Source organism: Austrofundulus limnaeus, unplaced genomic scaffold (genome assembly GCF_001266775.1).
Source record: "Austrofundulus limnaeus strain Quisiro unplaced genomic scaffold, Austrofundulus_limnaeus-1.0 Scaffold505, whole genome shotgun sequence".
NCBI classification, from domain to species: Eukaryota; Metazoa; Chordata; class Actinopteri; order Cyprinodontiformes; family Rivulidae; genus Austrofundulus; species Austrofundulus limnaeus.
This window is the reverse complement of record NW_013952907.1, coordinates 281,002-294,169: the sequence shown is the minus strand read 5'-3', so window position 1 is coordinate 294,169 and position 13,168 is coordinate 281,002. Positions and strand designations below refer to the sequence as shown.

The window sequence follows — 13,168 nt, the reverse complement described above, 5'->3', positions numbered from 1 at the left end:
GTATTTTTGCGCGTCCTTTATTTAACTGCGTCCATGTGGATGTAATAATTGTTAATCATGTGGATGTAATAATTGTTAATCATGTAGATGTAATAATTGTTAATCATGTGGATGTAAGAATTGTTAATCATCTGGATGTAATAAATGTAAATCATGTGTGTCTGCTGTGAACAATAATCATTTTCACATCATGAACAGTTTCTCAGAATCACCTCTAAGTGTCTCCAATGGAACCAGAACCACAGAAACGTGTGACACCAGCCCTGGAGTTGGCGTGGGGCTGCACACATTTCCACGTTCAGTTTAGTTTTGATACATCCAGAGTTTTGTGTGGAAAATGGCGTACGCAAGGTTTTTGTGCGTACGCACCGTTGTTACATGAGTCCCCAGGTGAGCTGAACAGATTTGACTGAAACTCACTCAGAAAGTGACTCAGTGTTCTTTTATAGCTGCTCTGTTTGAGATGGCCGCCACAGCTAATCAACATTAGACAGATCAGTTAAAACTCAGCTATCATTCACAACAAATACTCCACGAGCTCTGCTGTTAATAAATTTTCATTAGTCATAATGTTCTGACAAAATTTCTCTGATGAACAATAAATCCTTTCACTGATGAAACTGTATAACTCTGACCACCAGGGGGTGATACTGGATGACCTGCTGGCCAACACCTCCTATGACGTCCAGGTGGTGGCTGTCTGCACCAACGGTTTGTACGGACATGTGAGCAAAATGCTGACAGTTTTCATCCCCATCACTGATCCCGGTAAGAGAGACTAAACCCGGTGCTGAGCTTAACGTTCAGCAAAGAACTGAAGCAAACTGTGTCCGCTGCCATGTTTCATCTGGTCCCTTGTTCAACTCAAAGATGAAAAATCACTTAATATAAAAACATACATGTCAACCTCTTCGGATGCTTACCTGTATAAAAAGCCTCAAAATTCCGTAAATTTTGCAAAAAATCCGTACAACTCACACCGGGGGGGTGGTTTCGGCTGTGGACATGAAAGCGGAGCAGGTTGGAAGATGGCTGTTTGATGTTATTTATTGTTTTTTTAAATCATCCTGCAGGCTCTGACATGTTAGATAAATTTGAAAATGAGGTTTTTAAAAAAATCCGTAAGACTTGAAAAAATCTGTGAGATTGCTCTGTACATCCGTTTACCTGCAAAATGACGTCAAATCCTTATAACTTACGGACAATCCGTACAAGTTGACATGTATGTAAAAACAAGAGAACATTTACAAGAATTAAGCTTTAAAATACTTTTTCAAAATAAAAATTAAACGTCAAATACAATCATAGGAAACAGAAGACTCTTTCAGTTTTAGGGATTTTCACATCAAGGCATAAAAAATGATATGGTTTCTATATCTTTTAATTCATTTGTAAATAAAAAGTTTCTTCACAGCTGTATAGTTGTAAACCCCTCTATCAAAGTAGAATGAACCAGTCTGGAAGCTGGATTTGAAGCCCCTCGTTTGGTATTAAAGAGACAGCTTCAAAGCGAGTTGATTTGAGACACACCTCAGAAAAGGGGCGGGGCTTGTGGCGTTAAAATATGGAGGAATTCAGACCAAAGCGCTGCAGTTCTACTTTATATAGGCCCCAAATGAAGGATTTAAATGTGAAACTGAAGGATTTAAAGCGTGATGCGTCTACTTCAAAAGTATTTACATCTAAACAACATCTAAACAGACAGCAGCAGGATACGAAGGGTCCTCCATGACCCAGGTTATGATCCAAAGATGTTTCATCACTCACCTCTGTTCATTTTTGAAAAATCAGTGAGACGCTCGCTGTAAGTCCAAAGTCATGAAAATTCTTGTAATTCACAGACAATCTGTAAGACTTGACATGTTTGACACGTTTCAGGGATGTTTTTATACAAGAGGCAAACATGTTTTATTTTGTCCTGATACATAAAACCCTAAAACTGAAGAAGTTTAGGTTTTTTTATTTTCTTCAGGAGAATTGAATATTTTTGGACAATATGGGAAAATTGTTATATTATTTTATTTCCTTTTTGTCTGCTTTAAGCAGGGGGAGGCTGTCTCGTTCTATATTTTTCCCTAAAACTATTACTTTGGCTGAAATGATTGGTGAATTATTTTGTCTAACATTTTTCTTCTGATTGCTTTAACTGTTTAGACATGTTTTCTTACAGCTATATTTCTCCACTCAGCCTTTATGAATCCATAGTTTCTTTTTGTTTTCTTTCTAACTACACATCTCTCTTTTCTTTCATTTTGCTCTACATTCATCTAAAGTGTAACTTAAATTGTAAAATATTTAATCACTCCTGTCTACTGTTTCACATGTCTGATTGTACTCATATATTTATTTTTGTTTATTCTGTTTTAAACATAAGAAAATACTGCTCAGCTTGTGTTTTTGCTTACTTTGTGTCACAGAGACCAACCAAGCATCTTTGTTTTGATTGTGTTCTTCCATCGCTCACAAAAAGTAAAAGTGATTTTTGTTCCCATGTTGGACTTGACATTGATAGACTTTGTATTACAGCTAAATATTTTATTAAATAAACTATTATATCTTGTTACACGTTTAAAAACATCCTGTATCCTGTTTTAGCATCGACCCACAACACTCAGATCTGAAAAGATGATTTTTATTTTACGCTCTAGTGTTTATTAAACAAACATGATGAGATTATGGTAGCTTGTTAGACTGCTGTTCTGTCTAAGTGAAACTAAACAAACCAGCAGCTAAGAGTTATCCTGTTAGAAGAAAGTGTCAATTTTATCAATAGGATGTTTCAATGGTTAAAAAATATTTCATGATTTAAACAAGAGGAAGTGAACTCTGCTTCACTCTTGAACCTGACTGTAAATGTTTCTTTTTTTTTGTTAGGATGTAAATGTCTGAAGGTTAGGGTTGATTTTATGTGACTGAGTTGTTGAGTTATTAGGTCATTGAGTTACCGATTTACTGAGTCTTTGAGTTACTAGGTTATTTAGTCAGTTTGTCATTGAGTTACTATACTGCTGAGTCATTTAGTTATGGAGATACTGAGTCATTAAATTATCGAGTTAGTGTATTATTGAGTTACTGAGTCATCGAGTTCCCGATCTGCTGAGCCGTTTAGTTATTGAGTTACTTAGTTATTGAGTTACTTAGTTATTGAGTTGCTGAACTATTGAGTTACTGAGTTACTGAGTGGATGTGTCATTAAGACAATGAGTCATATAGTTACTGAGCTGCTGAGTTGTTTAGTTATTGAGCATGAGTTGCTTAGTTATTAAGTCACATAATCAAGTTATTGAGTTACTCATTTACTGAGTTTTTGAGTCAGTGTGTCAATGAATTATTGAGTAACTGAGTTATTGAGTTGCTGAATCATTGAGTTACTCAGTTGCTGATTTGTTGGGTTACTGAGTTTTTGAGTTAGTAGGTGATTGAGTTACTTGGTTACTGAGTTACTTGGTTATTGAGTTACTGAATCATTGCGTCGCTGAGTCATTGGGCCTCATGCAAGAACATGTTTGTATTCTTATCCTAAATTTCTCTTACTTTTGTTCGTACAAAGGGTTCGTACGAACATGTCACGTCAGATTCAACAAACTCTTCTATCTTCAGGAAAAGTGTGTAAATGAGCTGCGTAAACATGATGATTTCTACCTGTTCGTATCCAGCTGCTCGTGCACGAAGAGAGGAGATTAGCTTAATTACAACCCCAAGGGCACCATATAAGGCTACGTTTCCTGCCCTACATACCAGGAAGTGTCTATTCATAAGTGACATTGCAAAGTAAAAAAGAAGAGCTTTACGAGTTCGGAGATTGAAGTTCTGCTCTCAGAGATCATTTTTAGCAGCGTCAGCTGTGAAATTAAAGGATCTGCTTTAAAGCCGAGGAATGAAATGTGCTGTTAGTGTTGTGTCTCCTGTGGATCATACAGTCACAGAAATAAAAATCTAAATCATATTTATCTCTGTCTGTAGTCCTGCTACAGTTTTTCTTTGGTCAAATATTTTTAATTTCAGTGTAAACAACTGTGTTACTGTCGGATGCGTTTCTGAAAAAAAAAAGCATTTTAAAATGTCTCAAAACTTCAAATAACGTCATATTAATATTGTAGTGCTATACAACAAAATTAATAGCCAATTTATTTTGATTTTACCAATTTATGTCGTTAGTCTACATTATTACATTTAAAATTATAACTCTAATCCAAACAGAATAGCCTCTTGTCAACATAATTATGGAGTGTGATTTATTTTTAACTCAAAATATCTTCAAACTAACGAAATATAAAGTTGTTAATGGAGGAAAACCCGTCTGGATAACAGCAGACAGACTGCTCGTAAAATATACGACAGGTCTGGACCACTCGTGAATTTTGTTCGTATCTGAAAAAAAATCTTAGAATACGAGAAAATAGATGAATGCCACAAATTCTCCTAAATCACTCATCCGCACAACTTAAGAACAAATCTGTGCGTACGAACGGTTCTTGCATGAGGCCCATTGAGTTACTGAGTTGAGTTACTCATTTATTAATGAGTCAGTGTGTCATTGAGTTTTTGAGTTTCTGAGTCACTGAGTTATTAAGATACTTAGTTATTGAATTAATGAGTTATTGAGTTATGGAATTATAGAGCCACTGAGTTGTTGAGTTCTTGAGTTATTTAATTACTGATTCTTTGAGTTACTCTGACATGCTTCTAGTTGTTTCTGACTTTTACAGTGTGTTTTTCCTCTAAGGGATAATCAAAGATAATTAATTTGTTTCTAAAAACAGAATAACATGGAGCTTATGTAAATTAATCTACTTAAAATGCCTAAGGTCTTAATGGTTTAAAAATCTAGACAAAAAAAGCTAAATTTCTTATTTTATACTACAAGTTAGTTAATTCACTTGTAGTTGTACATGTTTAGTGTTTTTAGTGATCAATTTCTGAAAATACAAGTTAAGATTTGACAATATTTTGTTATTTAAATTTGAAATACCATTAGTTCTGCAGGTTCTCAGCAGAATAAAACTAAGAAATAAATTTATTCAGTTAAAATGTTACTTATCCCTATAAATGCCCCCTCCTCCACCCAGTTCAGTATATCTTCAAGTTTTACCTCAGGCTTCAGACCAGTTTGTTCTGGTTCTCAAGATGAGACAGGTAAGAGCCACCCCCAACACCTGCCCCGCAACACACCTTTTGTGTACTGTGAGTTTCATCTCAGTCCACCTGTTTGACATCTCTGACAACTCATTCTGTTTTTTTTCCTCCTCTATAGTAACAAACTATTTAAGACAGTTTATGCTCTTATTTTTTGTTTTCTCCTGTTTTACAAAGAGAAAAACATTTACAGGTTGTAAATGTATGTTGAAGAGTTTTTGTGTTTATTTGTGTGTAAATGAAAGAGCAAATCTTTTGCATGTGGTTGTTTTTATTTTTGATATTGTTTTAATGACAGAATGATTGAATATTTACAGTCATGGTAGAAAGTGAGAACAGACTCTTTTGAATCTTTAAAAAAAATGCATCAAAACCTCAAAAATGTCATCTGGTTCTCAAATAAATACATCAGATGAAACAGAGCCAAATTTCAAAAGATGTTTAAAGAATAAATTCTGCCTTAATCCCTCCTACAGCTATTAAGGTACAACTGAGATCATGAGTTTACATACATGTGAAAGCTAAACAGACTGACTTCTTGGCTTTTAACCTGCCACCATGCTTGATTGTTGGTACAATATTCTTAGTTCTGAAAGACTCACCTCGATGCTTCCAAACTTATTTCTGGTCTTTGTGGCCAATCTTTGTACTGTGTGACCATCAAACCAGGAGATATTTGGCCTGTCCATAAGGGCGTCTGCACATTTCAGTCCAGCTTGAAGGTTTGTTCCTCACTGTGTACCCTCTCAGTCCAAGAGAGAGTAAAATATCACTTTGGGTACAAACTCTTCTCAGGCCTGAGTCTTGGTGGTTCCTGGGTTGGTTCTGAACAAAGTTGGGTTGTTGAAGTTTCATGTTACAGAATCCTCCCACCCTAAAAGAAAAGTTCATTGAATGTCCATAATCATTGCAAGCCTTAAATTAACATTCTTTTTTAAACAGTGGGGTGCAAAGGTTTGGGCAGCCTTGTTAATTTTCCTGATTTACCTTTATAAATCATTGATTGTTTGGATGAAAATAAATCAGTAAAATATAACATATAGGGGACAAACACAGTGATATTTGAGAAGTGAAATGAAGTTTATATGATTTACAGAAAGTGTGCAATAATTGGTTAAACAAAATTAGGCAGGTGCATAAATTTGGGCNGTCTCATCTACCTGCGTGAGTTCAGTGAGTATAAAACATGCATCATTGTTTTGCATTTAAAACGACCAGTTTCCTRGAAGTTTGAAATTTAAATGTAACTGCGTGTATCTCAGCGTTTACAAACTGTATCAAAACAAAGCTATAAGACTTTGGAGATTTCACCWGAACTGTAAGAGTCAAAACAGCTGCTGTTCTTCCAGAGAGAGTGTGTGTTTTTTGTCATTTAGTTTTTGTGCATTTTCTCTTCATAATCACAGTAAACATTACAGCCACAGTGTGAGGGCAGGTGGAGCGCCTATAAACAAAATCCATTCACCCCACAAAGTAGTTCCCCTTATTATCAAGTCTGCCATGTATTTTTATATTTTTTTCTGTGTACTTTTCAACTATTTGTACAAATTTAAATTGAATTTGAAATGTTTTTCAGTGATTTATTCTTAGTTTTTTTACTATAGGGCAGGGGTCTGCAACATTTCTGCTCCTCGGCTCACTAACAAAAATGTGTCCAGAGCCGCGAAAAAAGCTACAACTGTAATTATCAACTGGTGGTTTGTGGGCCTTTTCAAGACCTTTTTGTGAACTTTTATGGCCAGTGGAGGTAACATAAACCTAAAACATATATTGTGAATTTTATTATTTATTATTCTTACACTTTAGGACTGAAGGAAAAAAAACATACGACACAAGAAAAATGATGGCTATAGTTTATACAGAATTTCATAAAAACCAATAAAGCTGAATTAGTCAGACATTTTTCCCCTAATTCTTATTATGTAGTCCTAAAGGTGTTTTAAGATAATCCTGATGGATTTGAGAGAAAAATCATAGAAAGAAGTTGGATTATTTAGGTAGACAACAGGCTAGCATGAGCTAACATGTTTTACTTTTTATATTAGTAGTATTGATCACATATTTACATACAGTTTGTTGTTGTGAGAATAAAAAAACAAAAAAATGTTTTTTGGTCTAATTTTCAAAGAGCCACTGCAGAGGGACCAAAGAGCCACRTGTGGCCCCAGAGCCGCATGTTGCAGACCCCTGCTATAGGGCGAGTCTGATGCTCTGTGTTTCTATGATGTTAAAATTCTCCCTGCTGGAAATAATGGGTTCTATCAACTCCTCTGATTAGAGCCTCATTGGGGCAGTAAAAATCCTGCCCTATGGACACTTTCTGGTGTTAGCGTGTTGATACAAACAGCAACGTGAGATCATAAAACACAGGAAAACTCTCAGCAAAACTTTTGTCCAACAGAGGAGGAGATATTGTGTTTCAAAATGGATTTGGAGCAGACAGAGCAAGCTTGAACTGAACACCAAGAACTAAGGATATAAGAGGGAACAGGACTTTTTTTTAACCAAGAAGGTAGGAGAGTTTTTAACCTATAATCTGTGGCGACTGTGTGAGTTAGCGACTGAGCTCAGTTTGTGCTAATGTAGAGCTGCAGTCATAAAGACATCTGTCTGTGAGTTGAGTCTTAAGGCCTTGGATGATGCTTAGTTCACCGTTTTGTCTTGTTTTTGTACTATCATATTGAGAATTATTTTAGAAGACGTCTTGCCGCCATTTAACTTTGTTAATATGGAATGTTATTGCAGAATTATTACTCAAAATGTAATTAGTGTGAGGTGCAGGCAGGATAAACCCAGGGCGCAGGCAAAAATCCAAAGTTTAACAAAAGATTTATTAAGAAAACAAAAAGGCTGACAGGGCAGCTCAAAAACTCTCAGAGGAACAGGGAACACAGAGAACACCACACTGGCTGGGTGAACAGCACAATGAACAGACACAGACTGAGGACCAAACACCACATTTAAAGGGAAACTAACGAGGACAAATGAGAAACAGAGAGGACAAAAGAGGGAAAACAGGTGAGCGTGGGCGGGGCTGCAGGGCAAAGAAACACGGGAACACTGAAACACAAAAACTTAGGAAGTAAACACAAGTTATGACAATTAGAAATCTAATCCAGAAAGCTGTGTAGCTACCTGTATGGCAAAAAATTCAAATCACGATTTACATTATGATGAGTGGCGGTAAATACATATCATGATATAAAAAACTTGTAGCCTATATTTTTCATGCCCTAAACTCATACATGTCAAGTTGTACGGATTGTAGCCAAATTTACAAACATTTCCTGTCATTTCGCAGGTGTGCTATTTGGACGTAGAGCAGTCTTTCATGTTTTACAGATTTTTTGAAAAACTCAGTTTCATATTTATTTAACCTATATGACATTAAAACAGCAATAAATTACATCAAATAACCATCATCCAACCCACTCTGCTGCTAGAAATAAGTTATCCCATCTTTATTTCCTGCTTTTTCTGCAGCAAGAAACTGTCATCTCCAGAGTCCACCTGCACAATTTTTGGGGCTCGTCATACAGGAAAACATTGAAACATGGTCCGAAGGAGTTGACATGTATGTAATCTGTAACATTCGTGTTGATATTGATTTAGGAAAACATTGTCCCCCCGCCAACGAGACGGCCCACCCCTCCAAGAATTTCACAGCATGTAGTCATTTTTATTTAAATAAGGCCAGATCAAGTCGAGAGCTATTTTTTGCGTCCCTCCATATCCACCTCTTGCCAAACTTGGGGGAAAAGACGGCGCAGAGCGAGGCTGAGCGCTGTGTGTGGTCCTCACAAAGAAAGGAAGACGTATGTGAGACTAGATGTGCAGCTCTGCTTTTAATCACGTAACACCGATGCGACAGCTTTGCAAGCTACTTTTTCATTCTTTAAAAGAAAATGTGACAGGTGAAGCCACAGTATGGTTACTACCTTATCAGTAATTACTGCCTTTTATTCCTTTCTCTGTGGGTGGGGGCTCAGCTTCACGCAGCTGCAGTTTCGCTGCTCCAAATGCGCCAGATGCGCTGCTCTGCTTCTAGACGCCCCTAGTCCACCATTGACTTTGCATATAAACCAGATGCTCCTGATGCTTAAAACACGTTTGGTGTGAATGTACCATAAGAGGAAACCTAACTGGAGAGGGGAAGAAACACTAACACTTGTTGAGTTACATGAAGAAAGTTCAGTCCCACATTAATTAGTGGGGACAAGAAAAATTAATTGGGAGGACATCTCCAGAATTTTGACTGCATCTCATGTACCATCTCATGCGTCTTACCTAATTTCCCTCTGGGATCAATAAAGTATTTTTGAATTGAATTTTGAATTGAATGTAGCCTGCATTCACTCACTGTCTGACTGTGAAAATAATATACATTCTCTAATAGTCAGATCTGCTTGTAAGCCCATTATTACACATGTACACTATAATCATTTCCTGGTACCGGGACCGGTTTCGGACAGACAGCAGGAACAGCTGATCAACCATGTGAGGTAAATGTTCGCTACGTCAGAACTTATTCAACAAATGTGTTTCTTTCTCTCCTTTTGTGGATTGTCTTCTTCGAAAAAAAAACACCTCGAGCGAGCGTATCAACTTTTATGCGAATTAGAGGAAGTTTTTTCGAATCATGCTATTTCCATCCACCTTTTCTGATGCAATACTTCAAAATGTATGTTAGACATCTAACCACTGCCAGATAATTGATCCAATGTTCTTTCTCTTCGCAACTAATTTATCTGAGTTGTTTTCAGTTTTAGTTTCATTCACATGCTCACCCGAAACTCTTGCTGCCGCCATGTTTTCCCTACGCACACATGCTCCTCTCTCTGTGTCCAGAGGGGAGGGGGCTAGTGATGCCTTCGAGTGTGTCGGAAAAGGGAAACTTGCCGGAGCGCAGCTTATAGTTTGCATGATAATTTATACTTGATGGTTACGATAAAGCCATTTTAACCATCCTACATTGAAAAACTCAGGGTGCATCGAGTATATTCTATACATTGCCCACCCCTATACCATAGCCGATCTTCTTCATGTCCTCAGAGTTGTAGAGGCCCTGTAGGTCTCATATTTAAAATCTTCAGAGCCAACAAGTGCCTGTCCCTCCAAGCCTGTCTAAGGGACTTTGACAGTGCCTCTCCAAATGCTTGGTGGAACCTGACTGCCTCCATAAGGTCAGGGTTAGTGGAAACGTAGCGCTGGAGGGTGTCATACAACTACATAAGAGAATATAAAAAAATTAATGAATAGAAAAAATAATGAATGCGTATAACAGATTAAATGCTACCTCGTTGGCCATGAGATGATACTGAGCCATGGGCACTCTACAACAGCCAATGAAAGGTCCTCCCCTGGTACTTCTTAAACTGCAGGGCACACCTGCTGAGGATGAGAATGGGGTTTAGAGATGTCCCCACCCTCTCTAATAATGTGGGCTCGAGCATTTGCCCCCACCTCCTCCACTGGTTTCGCCCCTAGGCAACTTTATGGACTCCCAGACCCTGAGAAATCAGAGTGGGCAGCCTAGGCCGTAAGGGCTAATGCAACCACGCTAAACCCGGGTTTGAAGTTGGGCCGGGCCTTGCAGTGCAAAGAGGCCTTTAATTACCATGGTGATCTAACCAGACTCAACAATTTAAAGGGTATAAAGTTTCACACTGATCTTTGTTCCAGGTCCAGAGAGGGAGGTGTCCAAGGTAGACGGATGAGTTATGATGAGGATCCTATTGAGTAGGCTACGATGGAGAACCCGGACGACGCAAGAGTGGCTCAGGCAAAGGTGCGTTTCACCTTTACATACATTACAATCACCAAGTGACATTTAATGGTCCAATGAGGAGTAGTGGTGCTGCTCTGCCTTTTAAATGATGTTCCAGTCAGCTGGTTCTGCTGCCAGCTGATTGGGTACCTCAGCCACACCCTTTCAGAACTTGCCCTAAAGGTTGTTAGGTTGTTTTGTAGCTCTAAACTTGTGTTTCTTAAAAGAGGTATTTAGAGGATGCCAGGGGGCACCGGAAGCAATATTTACCAAAGTGGGGTGCTGTGGTTTTTTGGGGTGGGGCATTTGCTTGAAGATGACGGTTACACCAAAGATGCAAATACGTATAACCCAGGTAAAAAGCACTCAATATAAAGCTAATGAGAGGGAAAGGGTTTACTTTTGTCATTTTTATTGTTTGTATTGCCTAAGTTAAAATATCCTAATGCACCACTCAGTTCACACAGCCCATGTGGACAGTAACTAGCCAAACAGCTAGGGCGCAACGCTGACCATGTTCAGCTTGTCAGTTCAGAGGTAAAGTTTGAGTGTTTTTTATTCGGACTTTAGAGATGAGAGAGGATCACCACCTGTAAAGGCGATGGAGAAAAAAGAGTAAAGAATCACAGAACTTGACAATAAAAGCATAGTAAAGCCAGCTTAGCTACATGTTAGGAGTTTGAAGCTGAATGATTCAACATTTGAGACAAAGGACATCGACTACAACTACCTCCCTTCCTTGGAGCTGCGAGAGCCAAAATCAATGAGTGCCACCACTGAACACAGGGCAACGGTGAGAAATGGGCTCTTTCTGTTTTGTGTGGTTTTGCTGTTACAAATTGTCAGTACAGAACTTATGAAAGTGAACTGAGGTGAATATGGCGGCAGGTGCGGCAGGTGTGGCGGTGCGTACTGGAGGTTCTCAAACTAAATCTGAGATTTTTATATATAAAACAGCAGATGGGACAGTGATCATAGAGGATGAGCTTTTAAACTTTATCTAACTGAATGGATTGAAGAGTCCAAGCGTTTGTTGTTTGAGTTTTGCTCAACGTCAGTGCGCTGCATCAGGCATAAAGGCCCTCAAAAGGACACTAATAACATTAAAGACTGCCTGAAGGTGCTCAATGAATGTGGAGAGAACATTCCCAGGTTTGTTTCTCATTACCTGGATGAGCTACCACCTGTCGGATTTGGCAGCATGGATGCGTCAGCCCTTCTTAGCCGAATGGAGCGGCTGAGCAGGGACGTATTGAGCCTCAAAGAAACTATGGAAACCCAAGCAAGCGTGAATGAAAACCTTGCAGCAAGTACAGCWGSTATGAATCGCCGGTTGGCTGCTGTTGAGAATCTTTGCAGCTCATCCGAGCGGACGGGCGAAGTGGCGGCCCCAGCGCAGGGAACCGCAGCGGCGCTAGCTCCGGAGCTATCGGGAAAGAGTGAGGACGYGCCGTCCGAGTCCCAAGCATGGAGCACCGTTGTGAGGAGGGCGGCTCGAAAGCAGAAGCGGCCTMAAGACGCAGTGATCCAGAACGGCAGAGGAGTGGACGCGCGTYCCAACAAGGAGCAGCGGAGAAACGTTGGGATAATTGGCACTGGAGCCGAGGACAACATTCCAGTGATTAGAACCAAACTGGTGAGTGTGTTTGCAACTCGGTTCTCCCCTGAGCTTGATGCTGGAACACTATCTTCCTATCTCTCTGGAAAATTGGGGAAACATGTGAAATGTCGGAGGATTGACTCCAGTCATAAGAGATTTAGCTCTTTCCAGGTCACGGCAGAGTGYAACGAAGTGTCTGAAATGTACGACCCACAACTCTGGCCAGCGGGCACTTATGTCCGCCGCTATTTTGAGGCGCGTAAACCCAGAGCTAAAACGGACAGTGTGGCCTCCGGACCAGGGAGTGAGGCTGAGTTACAACGCTACGTGCCTGCGATTACATCTGGCGCTCCACGAGAGGAATCGTGTTCTAGCACGGAAATCCGTCATACATAAATGAACATTAATATAGTATCATACAATGTGCGTGGATTGCGTGTGGGACATACAGAGGCGGACAAATCAAGTCGTCTTGTGGTGGATAAACTACTGGAAATGTGTGACGTACTGTGCGTCCAAGAAACTTTCCTACCCAAGCAGGACCTAGAAAGACTCAACTCCCTGCATAAAAATTTTTACGGTGCAGGTGAATCTACCACTGACTATAGCACCAAGTTAGTGCGGGGCAGAATTTCCGGTGGTGTTGCAGTGCTGTGGCATAAAAG

General features: G+C 39.2%; 1 protein-coding gene across 3 annotated transcripts in view; it reads left to right on the top strand.

The window, feature by feature from the left end:
- Positions 1–13,168, top strand: part of ptprz1a (protein tyrosine phosphatase receptor type Z1a) — a 98,557-nt gene that overhangs the window by 43,954 nt on the left and 41,435 nt on the right. For all 3 annotated transcript variants that reach the window (XM_014025855.1, XM_014025854.1, XM_014025856.1), the window contains exon 10: positions 642–768. In XM_014025855.1, the coding sequence (XP_013881309.1) occupies positions 642–768 (127 nt within the window). The remainder of the gene's footprint in view (positions 1–641; positions 769–13,168) is intronic.